The 25,910-nt window shown below is 39.1% G+C and overlaps 1 protein-coding gene across 2 annotated transcripts in view; it reads right to left on the bottom strand.

The window, feature by feature from the left end:
• The window catches only part of STK39 (serine/threonine kinase 39), a 127,932-nt gene that overhangs the window by 32,405 nt on the left and 69,617 nt on the right, over positions 1 to 25,910 (bottom strand). For both annotated transcript variants that reach the window (XM_014063738.2, XM_014063740.2), the window contains exons 9-14: positions 23,850 to 23,898; positions 23,683 to 23,748; positions 6,278 to 6,400; positions 6,155 to 6,184; positions 5,345 to 5,407; positions 712 to 779 (exon numbers count right to left, since the gene is read on the bottom strand). In XM_014063738.2, the coding sequence (XP_013919213.1) occupies positions 712 to 779; positions 5,345 to 5,407; positions 6,155 to 6,184; positions 6,278 to 6,400; positions 23,683 to 23,748; positions 23,850 to 23,898 (399 nt within the window). The remainder of the gene's footprint in view (positions 1 to 711; positions 780 to 5,344; positions 5,408 to 6,154; positions 6,185 to 6,277; positions 6,401 to 23,682; positions 23,749 to 23,849; positions 23,899 to 25,910) is intronic.

Genomic DNA, 25,910 nt, shown 5'->3' with positions numbered 1-25,910 from the left:
AACTATTTTATCCAATGCCAAGTTTTGACTATATTTGCGTCTTGCTTTTGGGCCCTTTGGACATGAATAAAAATTGATACTGCTTCTGGGGTGGGAATACTCCCACCTTAGACATAAAACCAACTGGGTGTCTTTGGGCCAGTCCGTCTTTCTCAGTCCTAGAATAAAAACAATGTCAAACCACTCCTGAAAACAGCTGTCCTCCATGACTGATACTGGTAGATTACTTGTGGAAATTACAATGCCTTACTCAATTGTGTTAAGATTCCATCATGCTGGGTTGGACGTCAACTCCTACTAATTTTAAAAATGTTGAAGTGTCATTTTTATCAGGTCACCCCAATTTGCTATAGTGAGAAACATTAGAGTATGTACTACTTCCTTAAGTGATTCCCAGATTTGTTATCAGCTTGTAGCATCTATAGATGATGACGATGAAGATGAGAGTTTTTTTTTTTTTAAAAGGAGGAAGATATATGTTAAAATTAAATATGTATATTGAACAGGAATTATAAATACCATCAACATAAAATGGAGCTCGCTCAGAAGCTGAAATACACCAAGTAAATGAGATGAAGAGTGGGAACCATGTTAACATTTCTCTTGTTAATATTATGAGAAATTAATAAAGAGAGTCATGTATGAACAGATTTGAATAGGCAAAAAAAAAAGAAAAAAGAAATGAAGATAAAGAGAGATTATTCCTCTTACCTTAGTCGTAAAACAAGATTCACAGCACATGGAAGAGAGCTATATTCATTTGTAATAGCAGAATGTGCCTTAGTGAAAAAGAAGGAGGGAATACATCTTTTTAAATTGCCATATTAAAAACTGGAATGGGTTCAATTCTTTAAGGTAATAATTATCCAGTTTAACTTAGAGGTCATCACTAATCTGAAATTGCAAGTCAGATATTAAAACTGGCACAGATTACAGTAAGGTGGCAAAGGGAAAAACCAATATAAGTCTATTCTCCTGATTAATCTGATAAATGTATGGTATTAAAACAAAAGCCCTTAGAATTTTAAACACTTTCCCAACCTAATACGTTGGGGTGCTACTAACAAATTTCTTGTTTATTTAACCGAGCAGTACATTTTAAGAGAATCCCAGCAGTGATTATTGTTTGCATCTTTATTGCATAAAATAAAAGATTAAATAGCTGGAAAGTAGCCATAGCCTTTGGTGACAATTAGAACATTCACATTTGATATAAACAAAGTTTAGTGACACTGTTCACACATTTCAGCAATAATGTATAACACTACATCTTCCCTTCAAATCATCATGGGAAGAGTCAACTTTGCCCAACTACTAAGTAAACAGCTTCCTCACCCAGTAGCCATTATCAATGCTATTCCAAAGGTGCTTTTTCAAAAGGCAACTGGACCTTGTTTTCCCTTGAAGATGTTTCGCTTCTCATCCAAGAAGCTTCTTCAGTTCTGTCAGAATTGTCAGAACTGAAGTAGCTTCTAGGACAGTGATGGGCAACCTTTTTGGCGTGGTGTGTCAAAAATCGGCAAAAAATCGAGCATAACTCGCATTGCGTGTCACTTCGACAAAAACATAATTTTGCGCAATTTATAGTTTAAACTACAAAAATGTGTAATTGCAATATATAATTGTATTTAATAAACCAAAAACAAATTATTTAACATACCAGCTTAGTAACTTCTTTGTTCATCAGTCGATTTCGTATGTTGCCCTTGATATTATTGAACTTGTTTGGGGTGCCGTGAACCAGGGCTGTGGAGTCGGCTGCTTCCAGCTCCACGTCCTCATCAACATGCCGCTCCAGCCCGCCCCTGCTATGAATATTCCTAGTGACGCGAGGGCTGCTAATGGCACTCATAGTTCCCGTTGGCACTCCGCTGTTCCCTGCTGTGGTGCGGTCGTAACCGACAGTCCCAGTACAGGAGTAGACTCTCTGTGCCGGCCTGACTGGAGAGAGGCGCGCACTGTTCTAATCACTGTTCCCGCGCTCCTCTCCTGCGGGTCCTCCCTCACCGCGCTGATGACGTGTGTGCGCACGGCACGCACGCCTTACCAGCAGCCCCTGCGCTCAGAAAGGGGCGGCGGCGATACAGTAAGTGAGTGTGGGCGGGGGAGATCACACGTCCCGCCCCCCCCCGTTCCTCCAGCACAGATTCTTTCATCCTCGGCGGCCGTGCAGGAGCCGAGGATGAATCGCATGAAATCCTGTGCGTGTCACCCCAAATGGCTACGCGTGTCAGCACTGACACGCGTGTCATAGGTTCACCATCACTGTTCTAGGATGAAAAGCAAAGCATTTTCAAGAGAAAAACAAAGTCCAGTTGCCTTTTGAAAAAGCACCTTTGGGACAACCATGACTTGATGACTGAGAATGTTGATTTGACACATCACACTAAATCATAAAGTCTGGCACTTCTCTGGACTGAGCTGGTGTGCAATTTAGGGGTCCCTCCTGGATTCACAGCTCCAGCTCATGGAGCAAATTGCAGTCACAGCTAAGGAGGTCTTTACACATATTCATCTAGCAAGCCAACTGCATCTTTCCTGGACCAGGAAGCCTTACTCATAGTCACTCATGCTGTCACCTACGAATCAGAGGTGCAAGGCCTCCACATGGAGCTAACCTTGAAGACCACCTGGAAGCTTCCACTGCTTCAGAATGTGTCATTGCAGAGGTGGGCTTCATAATTTAACAACTGGTTCATCTGGTGCAGAACCAAAAATGTGAGCGTGCCTTCCTCACTTGTGTGCGTCTGCAAACACACGGCGATTTCCTGCACGCAGCTTCCAGCACACCTTCTCGGGCAGTCATGGTGAGTACAGCGGGCAAGGCATAGAAATCAGCTGGGCTGCATGGGCAGGGTGAGTGAGCCAGAGAGTGAGATATATAAGACGGGATAGCACCAGGGCGGGTGGACAGGCCCAGCTGGTGGTGGGAGCTACAGGTATGGGCGAACCGGTCCAAACTGGCATCAGCCACCTCTGGTGATGGGTGTTTTTAGGTTTACCCTTATAACACCTCTATTATGGAAGTTGTCCTGGCTTCCAGTTTTCTTTCAAGTTGTCCTGGCTTCCAGTTTTCTTTCAAGAGCCAAGGTGGCGCAGTGGTTAAATGCAGCACTGCAGGCTACTGCTAGATCAGCAGGTCAGCGGTTCAAATCTCACCGGCTCAGGGTTGACTCAGCCTTCCATCCTTCCGAGGTGGGTAAAACGAGGACCCAGATTGTTGGGGGCAATATGCTGACTCTCTGTAAACCGCTTAGAGAGGCCTGAAAGGCCTATGAAGCGGTATATAAGTCTACTGCTATTGCTATTGCTATTGCAATTTAAGATGCTGGTTATCACCTTTAAAGCCTTATATGAGACAGGACCAGGTTATCTATGGGACTGCCTTTCCTTAAGGATGCCTACCTGTACTATCAGAATAGGTAGGGTGGACATGCTTCTAGGCCCGTCACTAAAAACATTGCGACCTTACGGGAGCTAGGAACTGTGCCTTTTCTGTGGCAGCCCCAGCCCCGTGGAAGACTCTGACCCATAAACCTTGGCAGGCCTCTACCTTCCTAGATTTTCAAAAAGCACTGAAGACCTGGCATTTTCGTCAAGCTCTGGGATAGGCATGGTGGAAGCTTGAATTGACCTTGGTTTTTTAAAATGTCAGTAGTTTAAATACTTTGTTATGTTGTTTTAATTCTTGATTGAGAGTTTGGTATAAGATGGGCAGCTACATAAATGTTTAATGCAATGCAATGCAATGCAAAATACAAATATGCAACGCATATACCGTATTTTTCGGAGTATAAGACGCACCAAGGTTTTGAAGAGGCAAATTTAAAAAAAAACTAGGTAGGTAGATAGAGGGATAGAGAGGGAGAGAAAGAAAGAGAAATACAGTAGGTAGGTAGGTAGGTAGGTAGGTAGGTAGGTAGGTAGGTAGGTAGGTAGGTAGATAAAGGGAGAGAGAGAGAGAGAGAAATACAGTAGGTAGATAGATAGATAGATAGATAGATAGATAGATAGATAGATAGATAGATAGATAGATAGATAGATAAGATAGATAGATAGATAGATAGATAGATAGATAGAGGGACAGAGAGAGAGAAATAGAAAGAAATAGAGATAGAAATACAGTAGATAGGTAGGGGGAGAGGGAGAGTAGGTAAGTAGGTAGGTAGATAGAGGGGGAGAGAGAGAGAGAGAGGGAAATACGGTAGGTAGGTAGGTAGAAGTTTCCAGGTGTATTTATCCATGTGCTGGAGAAGGAAATCGTTGACAAACCTTAAGACTTTGTTTCTGCTGGAACAGCACTTGATCAATGTAATTCTCATCAGTTAAAGAGCTTTCCGAAAGGGGAAAAAAAGTTTTTGCACTCTACAAACCTCCAAAAACCAGCCCATTTTTTGCAAAAATGGGCCCATTTTTTTCAAATAAAAGGCATGAATAGCCTTGAGGGGGGGCTTGCAGAGTGCTCCTGGTGGGGTGGGGGGAACCAAAAACAAGCAAAAAACACTGTTTTTTGCAAAAATGGGCCCGTTTTCTGTCAAAAAAATTGCATGCATACCCTTATGGAGGCTTATAGAGTGCTGTTGGGGGTGGAGTGGGGGCAAAAAACGGCCCATATTTTGCTTATTTCTTCCCTCCCCAGCCCCCAGGAGCTCTCTGAAAGCCTTCATAAGGGTATGCACGGCTTCGCGAGGCAAAAAATGCTATATTCGATGTATAAGATGCACCCATTTTCAGCCTCTTTTTTGAGGAAAAAGGGTGTCTTATATTCCGAAAAATATGGTATGTATTTTTTAGCTTAGCTTATGGCATGGATTTAACCATTACAACTAGTAATCAATGATTCATGTCTGAGCATTGTATAAATCAGATCAGTTGTTGAACTAGCCATGAGTAAAGAAACATATAATTTGAGAATCCAGTCACTCTTTAAATCAGTTTGTGGCCTAGTGAATCTGTAATCATTGATAAATTGGGATTGCAAGGAAGCAATTACAGGGCCACTTCAATCAAAGTATGTATCTACTAGAATAGATGACACAATTTGAGTGGAAATAAACTCAGGGGTCCCCACTAGTGGGCCATGAGAAGTTTGCAATGGGGCCGCAGAAACAGCCAACAAGCACACACATCCTCACTTACACGAACAGCACGTCTCCATTTTAGTGAGCGGCAGGCATGTGTGCACACCTCTTGCACAAATGGAGCTGCGCACACGCTTGCCAGCCATTTCCCTGGAACCAACCATTCTCCCTCCCCCGGTGGTCCAAAAAGCCAGATACGTTGGGGAACTCAGAGACTAACCAACAAATCTATGCATAATATCTAATGTTAATAGTAACAATACCTGAGAACCTTTTATAGACAGGTTCTGTATTTGGTCAGGGATATTGCTGGAATACACGGAAATCTGTTAAGAAGAGTTTAAATCTTTAGAAGATGGCACAAAATGTCACTTAATACATCCACAATGCAAAATAGTAAAAAAAAACAAGAACAAAAAAAATAGGAAGCAGGATTTCAAACAAGATTTGATGTTGTATTTCCATAAAATAAAGCCTGTTAATCCTGCATAATAAATCTGTGAGAATAGAACTCTTATGTGTCACCAAAATTCTGTCTGCCCTCAAACCCTCCTCTGCAGATTAAGTGAGCACACAAAGAACAAAAGAGGAAGGAAACATTAAGGCTTCATTCATTTATCATTATACTTCAAATTGACTCAAGAGCACAAATTCTCTGGACAAAGTACTAAATTACAAAGAACATTAATATATTCTGAATAGCTAAAAAAACAACTGCTAAATATTGGCTTTATAATATTCAAGTTGAACAACAGACTATACACTTACACATATGGAGTTATTTAAAAGTGGCATACAAAAACTAATGCATGCAATCTTATTAAAAACTAATACTGTCACATAATGCATCCATGAATTGTGCCTCAGATTCTAGTTATTACGGAAGAAGCAGTATGGGTTTTTAAAAGCTGAAATCTGCATCTCCTTGAAAATATTTAAAAGATGCTGAACTTCAAATGGTAAAATATTACTGAAAATTACCATTCTAATATTCACATTTTCATGTAAATACAGAGAAAAATGCAATACAACACAGACGCCTACTCACAAAGGGAAATAAATGAACCATTTACCTCTGCATCTTCTTCTTTTACTCTTCGTGACTACAAGGCAAGCATCATAATTAATTAGTTACCAGCTCAGTATCAAAATAATGAATGTTTACTTGAGCTGCCATGCGGTTTCCCCAAAATTACCTTCTCTTGGGAAAAGGCGGCCTTGCCTTCTTCACTCTTCTCATCCATTTCATCATCGCTCCATTCCCAGTCCCCATCTTCTGTCTTATGAAGATGGCCACTAGAACCAGGTACTCTCCTAACCTAACAGAAGGACAAAGGCAACATTGAAAAGAGGCATGAAGTCACTGGTCTAGGACTGGAAAGGCCTAGCTTCAAAATTTCACTTAACTAAGGAGCTCACTGGATGACCTGTGGCAAGTATTTCCATCCAAACAATCCTTGTAGGGACACTGTGACAATGGACTAAGGCAGTGGTGGCGAACCTATGGCACGCATGCCAGAGGTAGCATGCAGAGCACTCTCTGTAGGCACTTGTGCCATTGCCCAACTCTGTGTTGGGTCTCTACTGCGCATGTGCGGGGCTCAGGTGTGCATGCATGCCCTGTGCCTTGCAGTTTGGGTGGGATCATAAGACACATACGGAGGAGGGCGTGTGCATGTGCCTACACCTTGCAGTTGGGGCATGGGCACGCACTTTGGACACTCAGTGCCTAAAAGATTCGCCATCACTGGACTAAGGATGTCTTTCTTCATCTGAGCTATCTTTGTTGTTGCTTTGATAGCCCCATCTATCAGAGTCAGCTACTTAACAGTGTCTTTATGTTTTTTAATATTTACAGTATATTAGATTGCTCTTATCCCCAAAGATCTAAGAGACTTAAATGATTATTTAATGTCTCTTAGATCTTTGGGGATAAGAGCAATCCAATAAGTAAAGTCTGATAATTTTTTGTAGCTTACTTTTTTTAAACTAAGGCATTGGATGGAGAAAATGGAGTAAAATTTCAGTTTTATTCTGTAGTTTTATTCTGACCATGTGGAAGTGAAATTTTACTCCATTTTCTCCATCCAATGCCTTAGTTTAAAAAAAGTAAGCTACAAAAAATTATCAGACTTTACTTATCAGCAGTTCAAGAGAAACCTACTTATTAAACTGATTACAAGAGTAGCAAATGCCAAAGTGAAAATAACTGATTATCTGATTACGTGGGAGAGGAGGCTCCGACTACACAATACCGGTTTGTCTCTTACATTATCTAATGAGGATTTTGCCTACAGATTAGGATCACCAATGGCCACCATTTCCCAAGCATTCTCTTATTCAATTTGCTTTCATTAAGCCACAACATCGAAAGATGAGAAAGAAAGAGGAGAGCCAAGAAATATTTTCTCTGCCTTTGAAGGAAGGGCCTTACTAAGATGAAACCTTCAATACTTCTTTTTCTAAGACAGTGTTAAGACCACAGAGTTGTTAGGAACCAGGCTAATATGACTTTTTTAACACATTTGTCATCAACTTTGTGAACATGCGAGTAAGGTGGCTCAATGTTTTCAATTGTCAAACTGCTGGCTATCACCTAAGAACTAGCAGTGGCCAGTAACACAACGTCTCTAAATCAGCGACTAATGTTGATGGGTCCGCGATCACAAAAATAGGGAAGATGCATTTTCTGAAATGACACCTTTAACCCCTAGGTAGTTTAGACTGAAGTACACACTTACAAACTCTTATTTTGTCTCTGCTGTCTTTCACAGCCAGCAGAAGCAAGCGAGGGCTAAATATGTACTTATAAGAACAGAAAACAGTTCACTGCCAGGGAAAGAATAATGGCCGTTGAGAAAAAGAGGAAAAAACTCCCAAAGAACTATATAATGGTACTGGGTCCCAGCCTCTGTCTTGAGGGAGAAATTCTGGGAAAGAAAAAAAATATGTAAGAAAATAAAGAAAAATGTTTTAAATCCTTTGACTCTTAAGTTTTGTTCCATTTCTCAGAAAAGGTCTTGAGTTAATTCAAATTATCTTGGAACCCCACCAGGCTCCAGACAGGCCCTTCCTCTGCATGCAGGCAGGTATCAAGTTTAATCTATGAGGTATTTTCCACAACTCAAAGGATGCCTGCTGGTTCCAGGTATTGAAAACAAAAATGGAAGCCAAAATGTTGCAAACTCTTCAGTTAATGTGAGAGATGGCAATGATTAGCTAATTTGCACCAGTGGTGGGTTCCTACCGGTTCGGCTGAATCGATAGTGGTTTGGCAACCTGAGTCGCTGGAACCGGCAGCAACCCAGGCAGGCCACGCCCTTGAACCAGTTCTCCTATGGTGCCTCCATCTTGATTTTCAATTCTGCACATGTACAGAACAATTTTCCTTGCACAATTTTTTTCTCATTTTTTAAACATTTTCTGCATGCACAGACCTATTTATGTGCAAATGTGCATGCAAGCATAGTGCACGTCTAGCGTCTGTGCGAGCAAAGCGCGAGCACAAAATTTTTGTGCGGACTGACCCGGCAGTAATGTCGGCAGCAACCCACTCCTGATTTGCACCCTTGTTTTCACCCAGACTATATTGCTCCTTTAGACATTCTTACCCACAGAGGAAATCTTTCTGTTAGGTTTAAACATTTCAGTCTACTCAAGTTGTTAAATGCATCCTCAGCAATTTTAAACTACGGGAAAATTCATCAGGAAAACAGCATACTGTTAAGATTGTGTCCTGCGCCTGATTGCCTCACTCATATTTTTTATATTCCTCCCCTCCCCCTTTGCAGAATTTCAAGGGCATAAATTTCTTGGACAAGCTATCTTTTCTTAAACTAACCGTTTCTTTGCTGCACAGGATGAACTTCTTGAAAGGTGCTAACCACAAGTTAACTCAGCTCTGCAACCTTGATTAGTTAATTAATGCCCAGGGCCAGTTTGGGCTATCGGGAATTGGCACAGTCCTAATTAGTCCCATGCTAAAAGCTTCCTATTGTATGTTAAGTGGAGAGAAGGTTATGCTTGCGGAGAACAAGATGTTCTTTTTAAGGTACAAGCAGTCCTCAACTTAGAGGGATGCAATGGCTCAATGCGTAAGACACTGAGCTTGTTGATCAGAAAGGTCAGCAGTTTAGCGATTTGAATCCCTAGCGCCATGTAACGGAGTGAGCTCCCATTACTTGTCCCAGCTTCTGCCAACCTAGCAGTTCAAAAGGATGTAAACATGCAAATAGAAAAATAGGAACCATTGTTACTATAGGAAGGTAACAGCATTACATACGCCTTTGCCATTTAGTTCTGTCAGCCCATGACCACGGAGATGTCTTCGCACAGCGCTGGCTCTTCGGCTTTGAAATGGAGATGAGCACCACCCACTAGAGTTGGGGACGACTAGTACATATGTGTGAAAGGAACCTTTACCTTTAGTCCTCAACTTATGACCGCAACTGAGCCCCACATTTCTGTTGCTGAGACATTTGTTAAGTGAATTTTGTCCCATTTTACGAACCCTTCTTGCTACAGTTGCTAAGTGAATCACTGAAGTTGTTAAGTTAGTAGCTTGGCTGTGAAGTGAATCTGGCTTCCCATGTCTTTGCATGTCAAAAGTTCGCAAAAGGTGATCAAGTGACCCTGGAACACTGTGACCGTCATAAATATGAGTCAGTTGCCAAGCATATGAATTTTGATCATGTGACTGTGAGGATGCTGCAATGATTGTAAGTGTGAAAAATGATTATACGTTGCTTTTTAGTGCCGTTGTAACTTCGAACAGACACCAAATGAACTGCTGTAAGTGGAGGACTACTGTATATTTTCCATTGTGTACTTATTTACTCTCTTTTAATCCCTTCCTCTCCAGTGACTACAAATACAAATACTGATTTTCCCTTGCTAATTATCCCAGAAGTGAGAATTCCAAAGGGTGGATGAATAAGGAAAAGGACTACAAGATTTGACAGGTTTTCCCAGCTCCCTTTTAGTCAAGTTCCAAAACGCAAACCTTCCCCATGGTTAGGGCTCACCCAACTGATTGGGTTTATATCCTTTTCTTAATAAATTTCTTAATAAAACTTTTAAAAGATGTATTAAAAGTCCAAGCATCTCTTTTGGCACTCTCCTTCTTTGGTATCCATCCTGCAAATTCTAAATTAAGTGTCGTCACGCAAATTAATGGAAACACATTGCGAGACCTCACGGATGCTATTTTTTTAAAAACAGCTATAGTTTATATGTGCAATTTTGCAGTTAATGTATTTTCTTATGCCTTGCACATAATCTCTCCTTGTCCATTTAAAAAAATAAACAAACAGAAAATTCAGCCTGAAGTATTTCTAGCTGCCCTTATAATCACACAGATATTACAACTTCTAGGCAGAAAGAAAATTGCAAGCTGATTCTCTGTTTTTCCCCCTATTTCCTCATGCTGTATGCATTTGCATCTCAAGCAGATTTATGGACGGCAGAAAAATACCAAGAATGTAAGAAAATGATAAAACTTATTCATCAGTGTTTTGACCTTTCCAGTTCAATCTTCACTTTATGAGGAGCTGCATATAAACATATAACACAAAATTATTCACGTTTAAAAAGATATCCAGGCAATGTACTGGACAAATGGATGGAGACTGTGAAATCTAACACAATGTAGTCTTCATTTGTCCTTAAAAGTCAATACACCGCTTCACCACTTTCTTTTTAATTTTCTGTATAATTATACAGGTCTCTTTATTTAAAAATAAAATAAAATAAAATAAAAGTGACACCATCTGCCTTGGCAGAGCTTCTCAGAACTGATAAGTAAAATTGCTCCTCAGTAAAAAGAGAGGTTGTCCTCCATAAATAAATTAATTCAAATCACCCCCAAAGACCTATTAATAAACTTGGGGCAGACACAAGAAATAAACTGTGGTAGTAATATTGTAGAAGTGGCAGAACCTAGGGGCGGAGTTAAAAGAGAAATCAGTCTAAAATCTCTATGTAGCCACAAGTGGACGAAGACCAACTTCTCTTGAATTCCATTAACCCTTATCTAATTTCTAACAGGCACTAATAGCTGAATCCTGTGCATTGGCTTTTCAGTAATAAATCAATTTAATTGAATTTTCCTGTAGGGACCTGATTTTTTTGCACCTAACAAGCATTCGTTCCGGAACAGTGAGAAACATTCATGAAAAGAGCTAACCAAAACATATCCAGTAGAAACGACTCCCTTAGCCTTCAGAGGTATGATCTACACCAGGGCTGTCAAACTCCCGGCCTATGGGCCGGATGCGTCACATGCTGGCCACACCCATGCCCGGTTTAGCAAAGGGGAAAAAAGTCTCGATACACCATGTGACACCACTGTGACAATGTGAGTTTGACACCCCTGATCTAGATGAACTATGGTGTGAGGTAAAATTCATCCTTTAAAAATAAGTCTCGGGGACCTAACAAAAAAGTAAGTGCTTGCATAAAATTAATGCTGCAGAAAGCATGAACTCTTGATGGCTTCAGAAGAGCCTACTTGTATGCATAACCTGGACCTAATCACTATGCTAAGACATACAATGGCTTGCTTGGTTTTGACTTAGCCACCAGTTTGTAAACCACAATTCACGATTTAGTGTTATAGGTAAACCATTATTGGCTGGGGAACTATGGAATTTGAAGTCCATGAGTCTTCAAGTTGTCAAGTTGGGCACTCCTGCTGTAAACTGTTGATCACACCCTATGCTACAATAAAATGTTTCACCACACCACGGTAAGATTAAGTTGGCCTCTATGCTCCCACTACAGAGTTTGTCGTGTTAAAGTTTGAAATTGCAGTGACCTGGCCGCTTTGTTGTTTTAATCACCAAAAAGCCCGAGACATGGAAAATGTTCCCAGCAGGCCTGGATCTTTCATCATTTCCTGAGAGAAAGATTCATTACCCTTGTGTTTATTCTTCTTTCCCCAAAATGAAACCAATCTTTATTCCAGAAGGAACCTTCTACACATACAAAGGGGAAGCGTGTACCTCATCTTCAAAACTTATCTGCTATCAATGCCCCCAACACAGTGGGAAAATCTTCTTTTTTACTACCAATTCTGTGGGCGTGGCAGGGGAAGAATACTGCAAAAACCCCATTCCCACCCCACTCCAGGGGAAGGATACTGCAAATCTCCATTCCCACCCCACTCCAGGGGAAGGATACTGCAAATCTCCATTCCTACCCCACTCTGGGGCCAGCCAGAGGTTGTATTTGCCGGTTCTCTGAACTACTCAAAATTTCCGCTACCGTATCTCCAGAACCTGTCAGAACCTGCTGGATTTCTCCCCTGCCCCAACATACACCTTCGCAGACTGAGGTTTAGCCTAACTCAAACGAATGGGATCAAAAGCGCTTTTCCTGGACTCAGTTTGTTTGGAAACAGATAAATGGTGTACACACCAGCCATTCTCTCTAAAATTCATTTGATTACTTAATTCAACCCATTCCATTTTTAATCTATCCTTCTCTTATTACTTAAGGGTTACAAAACCTACCTTTGCGGGCAGTGTAATCCACAGTGTAAAATTGTGACATATTAACAACTCTGAAATTAGTAGCAGACATTTCTGCTGACATAAACACAATTGCAATTTTAGAAATTAATTTTAGCAAAAGAACCCAATATCCCTCCTCCCATGAATATAACCCTGGTGGAATGAAAGAAAACATCCACAACAATACCAGCATGTTTCATTGGGAGACCTGAACAATGAAAGTTTAAATTTCTTCTTCTAAGGTTGATATGTTGAAGTGAATATTGCCTACTGAAAACCCCTTATACCAGGCTGGTAACCCACATATCTATTAGAAAGGGATACTTGGCTGCATATATAGGGTGTCTCTCTCTCTCTCTCACACACACACACACACAAACACATGCACAACCTCAGGCCTACCTCCCTGGCTGAAGATAGAAAATGCATGGTGGTTCATAATGAAGAGCCAAACTCAGATGTTTTTGGAATGGAACTAGACAAGGAATGGAGCTTAGCCTCTGATAAAAAGTTAGAATACACTGAAAAGTTGGAGGAGGTCTAATTTTGGGGTTTTATTTTATTTTTTTAAAAAGTATCTTGCTTCAAGAAGATTTTGGTGAGGGGTTGTTGTTGTTCTTTTGAAATAGTTAACAGGGGAAGGTAGGAATTTATACTAAGAATTTGATTTTGCTTTTATTTTCCTGTTTTTTATTTTCTGTACAACTTATGAATTTGCAATTTCAGCTGCACTCTTTATTCTAACTTCTGGCTGTGTACAAATACTTTTTAAAAAAGTATGTAATAATTATTTGATCTCTCTCCAGATACTTCCTTTAGATTCTGGCCAAAAAAATAGTATTTTTTTAAAAATTAACAAATCAGCGCCATCTTATGGTTGTTTGAAGCATTTCTTTTCCATTTTCTGTTTTTGGAAGAAGCAGTTCTGTTAATCTATCTCCTTCAATATCGAACATTGGCATTTTAATATTTAAATGTTAAATGAGTACTTTAATATTTTGTTTTTTTTAATTAATATTTTACCATTTGGAGAAAAGGGAAATAGGCATATTTTCCACAGTGAGGAAGAATGGGATGAACCCTTTCGCAGCCAGGAAATGGCATTATAGATATGATTACACTTTAAGCATTCTGCCCTTTTAATCGTCATAAAATCAAAACATGATGTCACTGCCCCACACTACCCTGTTTCCCTAAAAATAAGACCTCCCCGGATAACAAGCCCAATCGGGCTTTTGAGCGCATGCACTAAAATAAGCCCTTCCCCAAAAATAAGCTCTCCCCGAAAATATTGCAACACAGCAGCAGCCATGAGGTGACCACGCTCGCCTCAAAAATAATAAGAACTGCCTGAAAATAACGCCAAGTGCTTATGCCGGGGGACATTTTCAAGGAAACAAGGTAACTTGGAGGTATACTACATACATACACACACACACACACTCACAGACAGACACACACAACCCCTCGAGAAGATAGGATGTGGTAGGAGATGGATAGGTGGTGAAGATTCGGAGGAGAGAGGAGCTGGACCCCCAACACTCCACCCTGTTGTATAAGAGAACTTTGGGACTCCATAAAGGATTTTTATTAAGTGCAGGCATAAGGCATTTAACATGTATGTATATGTGTACCCTGTTTCCCTGAAAATAAGACCTCACCGGATAATAAACCCAATCGGGCTTTTGAGCGCATGCGCTAAAATAAGCCCTCCCCAAAAATATTGCAACCCAGCAGCAGCCATGAGATGACCACGCTCGCCGCTTCCTACACCTCAAAAATAATAAGACCTCCCTGAAAATAAGTCCAAGTGCTTATTTCAGGGATCAAAAGAAAATAAGACCGTGTCTTATTTTGGGGGGAAACATGGTACATGTATACATGTATACACAGAGAAATCAGTTTGGTGTAAATAGCTAAAGATGTTGGACTAGAAGACAGGAGACTCTGCATTTTAGTTCCCTCTTAGGAATCAAAGCTGGCTGGGCAACTTCGGACATTTCCAAAGTTGGATCTTTCGGCTTTAGACTGGCATATTGAGAAACATCTACCTATCAAACCACCCTGGACCACCATAGACTATTGCCATACATAGCTTTTGATGAGAAGATTTTCCTTCTTCCTGCAGTGGATATAACCCACAGAGACGGAGGCACACACTGTACTGTACATATTACTAAATATAAAAGTCTAATGTATAAGTAGCCCTCATTTACTGACCACAATTGGATCCAGCCACTCTGTCACTAAGCAACACAGTCATAAAGTGAAAAAAATCACGTGACAGTGGCCGTTGTCAATGAAGCACCATAAGTAGTTAACTGTGATGTTACATGACCACGATTTGTGGATTTCCTGCTTGTTTCCCCACTGATCTGTTTATTGGAACTGAACCCAAACCTCTGTTTGTATATGTGTACAGGATTAACAAGCACCTGACAGCATACCACAGTTGTGTGGAAGAAGACAAGATGAATGTCAGCTGTAACAGAGAATGCAGGACAAAGTAAAGGACAAAATAAATAAAGATAGGAAGAAGTAAAAAGCAATTATTCTGGTTTCAATTCAATAAGAAGCTAGAAGATGGAGAAATGTTCATGAACTTATACAGGGAGAATATTTTTTGCTAATGTGACTGGAACCAATTGAGAATAGCAATACCAATAAAGGTAATTCCATCTAAATGTAGAGGGAGGGGGACGGGGACGACACACTGTGATATAATAAGAAGCTACTGTAAAATCAATGGCAAGTATGAATGATGAAATAAACTCATTCAGACTTAAACCACCAGAATTCAGTTTAAAGTATTTGCAAATTGATGTCATTATTGCACTACAAGCAAATCATCAAATATTCATTTGTTCAGTTGTAATTGAATTACCATAAAAGATGTTTATAAAAATGAATATTATCCCATTTAATTAAGACAATTAGGAACATTTAGAGGGAAAGAAGAAAAACGGTTTAAAAGAGATCCTTTTACCAAAGATATTTTTATGTTGTTTCTTATTATCTACAAAAAAAAAAAAAAAACCTAGGAAGAGAGATTCTTTAACGCATACATTTAATGTATTTTACTGCACGTGGCAATCTTGATTTCAGACACGAGTCTGAGATTTTTGACTTTCTCTGTAAATGAGGAAAGAATAGTGATATGGGAAAAATATATTATAGAGACTCTGTATCTTGCTCATCATTTAATGACTGCAGGAGATAATGAGTATATAGATCCCATGCATAACTCTCCTGCACTCAGAATCCACCTCTGATATAATGTATGATGAACTATTGCATCTTGGAAATAAAAATCATCACAATATTATCTGTATTCTCTTTCTTCTACCCATTACGGGCCTCTCTAAAAAGAGGAATAGAAAATAAATCTCTGGAAAATTTCTAGAAAACTAAGAAAAAGGAAAACAAGTTCCCTAAAACATAACTCAACAATAAAAAAAATGCCGGGCCTTGTGTGGCTTCCCTGAGCTCCATTTTCTCTGGCAGAGGCACCACACACCGGTCCTTTGCTGTTTCCAGGGCAGCACCGCAGGCCAGATCTAAGCACTGCGAAGGGCAGATCCGGGCTCCAGGCCTTTAGTTTGACACCCTGCCATAGAGTAACGTAACGGTTAAACCCCACTCTTTTCAGAATCTTGTCTGCGTGTGGAAACAATTGGAGGAGAAAAAAATTCCCCAAGTAGCATATTCCATAAATGCAAACGAATCTGCACAAAACTGTAAAATAAGTCAGCAGGATTTGTGTTTACTGCCTTGAGATGCTCTGCAAAAACCTTTGGATATTTCAGAGATAACTATGCTACAACTAGTTACTGAATTTATTTTGCAGTTTGTAGTGTGCAAAATGCAAGTTAAACAGATACAAGTACAGGTAATCCTCAATTTATAACAGTTCATTTTAGTAACCGTTCAAAATTACAACAGCACAGAAAAAAAAGTGACTTATGACTGTTTTTCTCAGTTATGACATTTCCAGAATCCCCATGGCCATGTGATCAAAATTCAGAATGCTTGACAACTGGTTCGTATCTATGACGGTTGCTGTGTCTTGGGATCATGTGATCCCCTTTTGCGACCTTCTGACAAGCAAAGTCCATTGGGAACCCTGATTACTAAATTAATCAACTGCAGCAATTCACTTAACAACTGAGGCAAGAAAGGTCATAAAATGGGGCAAAACTCACTTAACAAATGTCTCACTGAACAACAGAAATTTTGGATTCAATTGTGGTCGTAAGTCAAGGACTACCTGTAGCATCCCTGTGGCCATGTGATCAAAATTTTAACAGATGGCAACTGGCAGCTCTTTATGATGGTTGCAGCATTCCGAGGACATCTTTTGCGACAAGCAAAGTCAATCGGGAAGCCAGATTCACTTAAACAACTGCAGTGTTTCACTTAACCACTGTGGCAAGCAAGGTCATAAAATGGGACAAAACATATTTATCAACTGTACTTGCTTGCTAAAGGAAATTCTGGGGTTCAGTTTGATCGTAAGTCAAGGATCGCTTGCATTGTGGATTCAACACAGAACTCCACTAGCCCGCTTAACAGTCAGCTAAAATGGAGGCTTTTTCCAACCATAAACTCAATTAGAACTAATAACAGACCGGAAGTCCTTCGGGAAAAAAGAAGCATGATCCATTCTTCAGTGGATCATGAAATGTTGCCTATTTGAACAGTCTGTCCTGTTCTGAGGGTGTTACTGAAAAACATGAATAATTCATATTCTACTTTTCTACTTTACATAAAGAGCTGCAAGTGTAGAATATGCTAGTTTCATCTGTTATTCTCAGTTTGACGAATTTAACAGTAATAGCAATCAGTTCTAGTTTTTGTGGCACAATACAAAACTGCAATTACCCAATTTTGGTACCCAACATTAAGACTACTTTTTTAGATGCTAATATGATAGATGCTTTTAGTCACTGATACGATATGCTTGACTGCTTTGAGCAATGTATGCATAGGATAACAATGATTAGCTAGCAGGATACGGCAAATAAAGTTGTTCTGTTTATCCTACTAGATAGCACTTAGCAAGAGCACTTAGACTCATATACCGCTTCACAGTGCTTTACAACCCCAAGTGGTTTACAGAGTCAGCCTATTGCCCCCAACAATTTGGGTCCTCATTTTACCCATCACAGAAGGATGGAAGGCTGAGTCAACCTTGAGCCTGGAGAGACTCGAACTGCCAAATTGCAGGCAGCCAGCAGTAGTAGCCTGCAGCACTGCACTCTAACCACTGCACCACCATGGCTCTTACTACTAGATGCCCTTAACTACTTACTTAACCATTTGTCCTGCCTTCAAGCACTTATGCCTCCAAAGGCTTAGAATATTTGCAAAATCACCCAATAGAGTAGACTAGATAAACAAGGGGAACCTTATAGAGAATTTAGTTTTTCATTTTTGCCCAGCCACAAGATCTTAACGGCTGAAAAAAGAAGCCTAAAAGAGTTCAAAGTGGGCTTAGAAATGATGTTTTTAAACTTCCCCCTCTTGTGGCAACCATAATTGAGTCTCTTTTTGTATGTCCCCTCCAATCTATGCTAAACGTAACAAAAATGACATCATGTGTTTCAGATGCTTACAGCAAATGCACAAGATAGGGAAAGGGAAGGAGCAATGTACAACAAGGTTATAAATTCCTGATTCCTAACTTTAGTTTATGTCAGGTCTATTCATGATAAAAAATAACTATTCAGTATTTTTAAATTAGCACATGTAATATAAATGTTTAGCCCAAGCTAAACCGGTTTGGTTTAATCTTTGAGGATTATGGAGGAAAATCACTAAGCATAATTAAAAAACAGCATGTTATTCTGCCAAGTGAAATAATACTTAACAACCCAGGTGCACAACTCCAAAGGAGTAAACTCCTAGTACATAAGTCAAACTCTGGAACAGTCTTTCCCTTCCACACATGGATGGAGATTCTTTGAAAGTTTGTGCGACATATCTGGCTGGTACTTTGTTGGGAAAAAAGCTGCCCTGAATATACACTACAAAGAGAACCATATTAAACCCAACATATTAAGGGCAATTCATAGGATTCATTTTGAAAACAGTTCTCAGACAATTGGGGGGGGGGGAATCTCCATGCCACTCCAACAGAGGAGAGCTGTTAGTACAGTTACAGGACCACAGCTCATCAACATTCCTTTTGGCATTATTTATTTGGGATTCTATAATATTATTAAATGTATTCAGCATGTTCTATATTATTACAATTTTGCTTATGAAATAGTATGCAATAGGTAGGAGTAAAAGTCAGACCTCATTGGCTAATTACACTAGGTTTTATTAGTTTTATTAATCTATTTTTTCAGAAACAAATTATTGTAATTTAGAAATGTTCAAAAACCATACCTCTAGAAAATAAGAATATATTTAGAAGAAAATAACTAGCAATATACATATTTAATGTATTTATATTTATGTAATAAATTTTGTATGGGGCTGATTTTTTGTACAGCCTATAGAATACTTGTAAAAAGGACAGATCTAGAAAATAAAATGTTAACAGTTTTACCAATTACTAAGAACATTTTTCCCTTTTAGCATGAAATGTACAATTCTCTGCTCTTAGTATATACTTGTACAAATATTATTACTAGCAAATGTACTACTGCCCTCTGCTGTATACTTTAGGAATAAATACAAAAACAATTCACCGTAACAACTGCTGCTCTCATGCCCTGATAAATCAGTCATTTACAAGTTTTTTTTAAAAAAGAAACAATTATATGCAATTAGAAATTGATAGACAAAATTCACAATACATAATGATTTTCAGGTCTGTCCTTCAAATGTATTGGCACATACTAATGTTAAGCCAGATTCTTGAATCAATCAAACAAAAAAAAGTTACAAAAGTGGTAGCTTGCTTTGGCAAGTTCAATTGAAATATTCAAAAAGAACTGGGGCACTTTTTCTTCTATGAAAAAAATAAACCCCATGTTTAAATATCTTTCCAACAGAAACCTGCAAGTACATAATACCTACTCAATCAAGCTCTATGTTTATTTACAAATATCAAGACACTGATAAATATCTTAAAATTGGAAAAGAACAATGTTTGAGTTCTGGAAAGCATGAGCCATGGTGGCGCAGTGGTTAGAATGCAGTACTGCAGGCTAATTTTGCTGACTGCCGGCTGCCAGCAGTTCGGCAGTTTGATCCTGACCAGTTCAAGGTTGACTCAGCCTTCCATCCTTCCGAGGTGGGCAAAATGAGGACCCAGATTGTTGGAGGCAATAAGCAGACTCTGTAAACTGCTTAGAGAGGGCTGTAAAGCACTGTGAAGCGGTATATAAGTCTAAGGGCTATTGCTATGCCACGGCAGCATTTTGCAAAGCAACCTAATTGAGCAAAACATGCTTCCACGCAATTCTAAAGGAGAATCATCAGAGGGACAAAACTGAGACCACTAGCAAATCATGCACATGTACACACATATATATGCGCACACATACACACACAGAGAGCACCAGAGTCAGTTTTCAAAATAGCCTTTTAAGATTTCTAAAGCTTGCTTTAAGGCTTTTGCACTTAATAAAAGGACCTCTTCTGAATAAGTTATATATCACAATACCATCACTTTTTCCTGGTAACAGAAAGCAATAGGGGAGCGTTTTTTCTCTAATTTTTAAAGTGAATGTCTATGTTAAAGGATACTTTTATAAATATATTTTGAACTAGGATGTAATCTTGGGGAAAACAGATTGACTGATATGAAATAGAATTGAAAACCAACCCAATTAAAACCAGAATTTTGCAATATTTATGGAACAGCTCTGCTTTGCGACATCTGCAACTTCAAAAATGACCTACTAGCTGGCCTTTAGACAGGAAAGAAAAGTACTGGTATGTTTTGGCTTTCAAATACAGGCTACTTGTACTAAAAAAAGGACTAAGCAGATTTGTTGTTTATTGATAGAAAATCAACTCTCTGCCAACTCCATCCAAAGTTAGGAATCTTAACAGGCAGGTACCTATTGGCTCATTTGAAAAAACAACAGGCAATCTGCTCCATCTAGTGGCTGTTCCTGGACAGTCTGAATTCCTATCAGTACATTTCTCTGTACTAAAAGAAGAATAAGACTGAGTGGTAATTTGCTATTTTAAATACTAAGGACATCTGTTGCAAAGAGATCTTACTTGAAGAGCTATCAAAACAATTCAAACCAATTGCAATTTCCATCCCCAATGTCACAGGCCTAGCAAAGAAAGTCATTTCAAGCTAGATTTATTATTTATGGCCTTTGTTAGAAAGATATGCTCATAAGTGATCTATACACTCCTTAAGGGTTAAAAAAAAAGTTATGGACTTCACCTGATCACTGAGGTAGGGGGGAAGGCTTGAGGTGTTGTTTTGTCACAATGAAGGTCAGAAATATCAGAATCTAAGTAAAGGTAAAGGTTCCCCTTGCACATATGTGCTAGTCCTTCCTGATTCTAGGGGGCGGTGCTCATCTCTGTTTCTAAGCCAAAGAACCAGTGCTATCCGAAGATGTCTCCGTGGTCCTATGGCCAACATGACTAAACGCTGAAGGTGTATGGAACGCTGTTACCTTCCCACCAAAGGTGGTCCCTATTTTTCTACTTGCATTTTTATGTGATTTCGAACTGCTAGATTGGCAGAAACTGGGACAAGTAACAGGAGCTCAATCAATTAACACAGTGCTAGGGTTTCAAACCACCGACCTTTCTGATCGACGGGATCAGCACCTTAGCTACTGCATCCCTATTGAGCCACCACTCTTGCAATTTTCATCAGCTCAACTTCACTATCAAGTCATCATCTGTACACCATTATTTGCAGCATGCTTAATTTGAGAGACTTGCTTGCATGAATTTGCATATATTATACAGGGCACTCCAGCACTTTAGGCCAGTTGTATTTCAGTTTTACTGGCACAACCGAATCCTACCCCTATAGTGTCTTCACTATAGCAATGCTATCATTGCATTTTTATGTGCTTTTGACAGCATAGAATGAAAAAACTCTAGGAAGGGCTTTGTACCACTGCAAGTGTTTTTCCAGCACATCTCCAAGGTCAGCAACATAAAAAGCATCTTTATCATCTGAAGAAGAAACTTCATTCTCATCATTCATATAGATTCACATTCAGAAGCTAAGCTAGCAAAAATATTTCTGCATCCGTTTTTGCCAAAGAAACACAAAGACTCAAACCAGAAACAGACAGGTGCTAAGAGGGGAATTCTGGGAGTTGTAGTATTGCGACAGCTGAAGAGCTAATTTAATGTCAAATCTCCTCTTTCCGGTCTCTCTATGACAGAATGTAGACCTGCCCTTGGTGCAAAGAACCATTCAGGGAAGACAATTGTCAAAACACAGTCCCGAGGAACTGAAAAATGTGATAAAGAATTCTAAAATAGCCCTGCCTTTATTTTGTTTGATATATGAGGGAGTAGAGTAAAACTGATAGGCTTCCAAGATTTTGTTATTCTAACCTGTAACAATAAAGAGAGTTTCTAGAATCCCTGCCGCTTTTGTTTCTCGACCTTGCCTCCCTCAAAAAGTTGGCACATTCTCTCACAGACATACCTACACAGTGCAACATAATAGAAAAGGAAACAGGGAGTAGCTGCAATCAATGCTATATAACATGGCTGTTTTGACTAGTCTTTACTAATTGTTCAAATACTTGTACAACAATTCTCCTTATCCCATATGATTTCCACTTTGACTGAAGCTGACAAGATGAAACTACCCAGGTTGGAGAAGGTTAAACAAGACATTATTACACAGCGAAGAGATGTCAATATTGCTTAATAGGGGATCTACTTACAGGTTGAGGTTCAATTAAATCTTCCCTTCTTTTGATTAGAATTCAAGAGAAGAATTATCTCTGGGCCACTGTACTATTATTCTTAGCCTGAATGTGATGTTTTCCTTAATTGCAAATGCCACAACAGCTTTATACGAAAGGAAAAATGAAAACCCCAAAGTCCCAGAAGAAAATCTCAGCCTCCTAAACTTAAAAGAATAGCTACATTTATCTCATTACACTATTTGTATACCAACTTTTTATTCCAATGAATATACTCAAAGGAGCTAACAATAATTAAACTATGAAAAAAGTTAATAATCACTGCTAAAATGCCGTTGGCAGCAATAAAGACGATCTTCTAGAAAACCCATCCACATCTTCATTGCTTTTTCTCTCCCCACCAAACATACAAATACACTATTGTTACTATACCACTACATACAATAACTATGCCAAAACAGTATAATAAAACTGCCAATCTCTGTAACCCACAAGGCCTCAGTTCTGCTGCACTTAGCATAGCAGTTCGGTGTCTCTACAGCAGGAATGGGAAACCTATAATTCACCAGATGTTCCCATAAATAAATCGTAAGGAATAATTGGAGCTGTGATTCAGCAACATTTAGTCACAAGTTCTCTATGCATTCAGGCATGGTAGCTGTCCAAATGCTGAACCTGGAGCTCAAGAAGTATATCAGAAGAAAGTAGCTGCCACATATTGCCTGCCCTTTCACAGCACTACACAGGTAGTCCTTGACTTATAACCGTTCATTTAGTGATAGTTTGAAGTTACAACAGCCCTGAAAAAAGTGACTTATGACCATTTTTCACACTAATGATGTCATGCCTGACAGATGACCGTTGCAGCAACCGCAGCGGTCATGTGATCAAAATTCAGACACTTGGCAAGTGACACATTTATGATGGTTGCAGTGACCCGGAGTCACGTGATCACCTTTTGGGACCTTCATTGACAAGCAAAGTCAATGGGGAAGCCAGATTCACTCAACAAACTGTGTTACTAATTTAACAATGGTGGTGATTCACTTAAAAACTGTGGCAAGAAAAGTCATAAAATGGGGCAAAACTCACTTAGCAAATGTCTCACTTAGCAACAGAAATTTTGGGCTCAATTGTGGTCGTACATCGAGGACTATCTGTAATTATGCACAGCGACCATCAGTAATATAACTGCGACTTTATTATGCATTAATTTCCAAAAAAAGGGGGGGAAAAACAACAGTTGAAAGCAATTACAAGGAACCTTACCTTTTTTGCCCTTTGTCCTATATCGGGTGTTTTTGTAAGTAGTTTTTCAATCAAGTATTCTCTAGTCTGTAAAGGTCAAGATTGTTATAATTAAGTCTAGCTCCAAGCAGCAGAAGCATTCATATTGATCTCAAATCATGATTTACTTGCTGAATTAAATCTTTTACCTTTGCTTTTTGGAAGAATTTGCATTTTAAAAGTTCTGCTGCAGTAGGCCTAAAAGACAGATATAAAAAAGGCAATTTAGAATATCATTACCGCATTGTCTTGATGGACCAGGACTACTACATGTTATTTAGAAAATTCATCATTCAACATCCAGTGAAAAGTATTAAGAACGTGTATTTGATTTCAATGTCCTGTGTTTTCATTTTAAAAAAAAAGATAATTACACTTTATATATAAGATCTAAATGATGAAAACGCCAGTTTTAAAAACATGTGTTTATTAATATTGCTATCCATATTAAAAAGTTGTTTAAACAATTTCTTGCGACCTATGTCAACTGTTCCCAGAAGCCCTGGTAGTGCAGTGGTTAAAATGCTGTATTGCAGTCAAACTCTGCCCACAGCCTGGAATTCGATCTTGATGATGCTCAAGGTTGACTTAGGATTCCATCTGTCCAAGGTGGGAAAAATGGGGACCCAGATTACATTGTAAACTGCCCAGAGAGTGCTGTAAAGTTCCACGAGACCATATATAAGCTTAACTGTTATTGCTATGTAGACTTATTTCTTTGAGAAAAAATCATATTTTGTCATGAATGTAAATCCAATGTACTGTTTTATGTGGAAAGATTGTTTTAAAAAGAAAATAAATGAAGCATCTCCCAACCTATTTACATATAGTAAAAATCTCAGTTTAATAAACTTCATTTAATAAATTTCAGATGCAAATTGATAAATTTTCCCTCCAACTGTCACTCTAAAACAACGGACAATCAGTTGCATCAAAAGCAGCCAAGAGGAGGCAATCTGATTTACATTTAAGGTATTTATTTATCTGATTTTTATCCCACCTATATTGTTTTTCATAAAGAATTGGAGGTTGCAAACATACTTATTTTCAACCCAACTTCATTTTTAACATAAAAGCATTTAGAACCTCTGTTCGACTAGATTGCCGATTATGAAAAAAAAAAAAAAACCAGCTTAATTTTGATCAGCCTTCAGCAATTCCACCATCTAGTGGCTAGAAATATTCTCAGCAACCCCATAAGGATGGAATTATTTATACAGCTACAAGATAATGTCAATTTCTTCTTAATTGGGAGATATGGGTGGGAGAGAGAAAGAGAAAGGATGGGGAAGGTAAAGCATTATCTAGGACTCTGATGCTGTTAATAGTCTGAAAGAAAACATTTCACATCCTACAATAAGTAATGGTCTTTCTGATACTTAAAATAAAACTCACTTTACTTGGCCATGTTAGCAGAATAATGAACACAATGCTTTTGAATTTAAAATAAAGAATAGTAGATTTGTCAACATTAACAAGCTCTAATAAAATTAAAATGGTTAGAATTATAGTGTTTATAGTCCCCTCCCCCCAATGCTATTTTTAATCCTATGGTGCAATAAGGAGCTATTGGTACAGTTGACATCTTTCTATGGGCACGTGTGCCGTCACCTCAGTTGTTTTGGGTCTCTGTGACGCATGCACACGCACCTCCCACCAGCCCGCTGGTCTTGAGGTCTCTATCACGCATACGACCACGCCTTGCAGTTTAGTTGGGGCGCGCACTTTGGACACTCAGTGCCTAAAAGGTTTGCCATCACTGCTCTGGGTCAAAGAGTATTTCTCCAGTAATGAACTCATTAGTACCTCCTTTAAACACAGGGAAAACACGAGGAGTTATTGATCACTTCACTTCAGACTCTGAGTTAGAGTGATAAACTCATTGTGTGATGTTCTGGTTCTTCTAAATCACAGGTGTCAAACTCACATCGCGTTGCAGTCACATGACGTTTTCCCCCTTCACAGAGCTGGGGCGCGTGTGGCCTGCGCATGATTCATGTAGCCCGCCGGCTGCCAGTTTGACACTCCTGTTCTAAATGATGGTTGGCTTTTTTGGAACTTTTGATCATGTTTTGTTTTTTATTGTATTTTTACTCTGTATTATATTGAGTTTCCAAAGTCATAACACATTGGAGCAATCTATACATTTCATAAATAAAATAAATATAAAATAAGTATATCCAATCATGTCACTCAGAAAAAGCAATCGG

Source organism: Thamnophis sirtalis, unplaced genomic scaffold (assembly GCF_051295495.1).
Source record: "Thamnophis sirtalis isolate CommonGarterSnake01/CBP01778 unplaced genomic scaffold, rThaSir2_p1.2 scaffold_1, whole genome shotgun sequence".
Lineage (NCBI taxonomy): Eukaryota > Metazoa > Chordata > Lepidosauria > Squamata > Natricidae > Thamnophis > Thamnophis sirtalis.
Note: the sequence above shows the minus strand (reverse complement) of the source record. Positions and strands in the feature narration are given on the sequence as shown.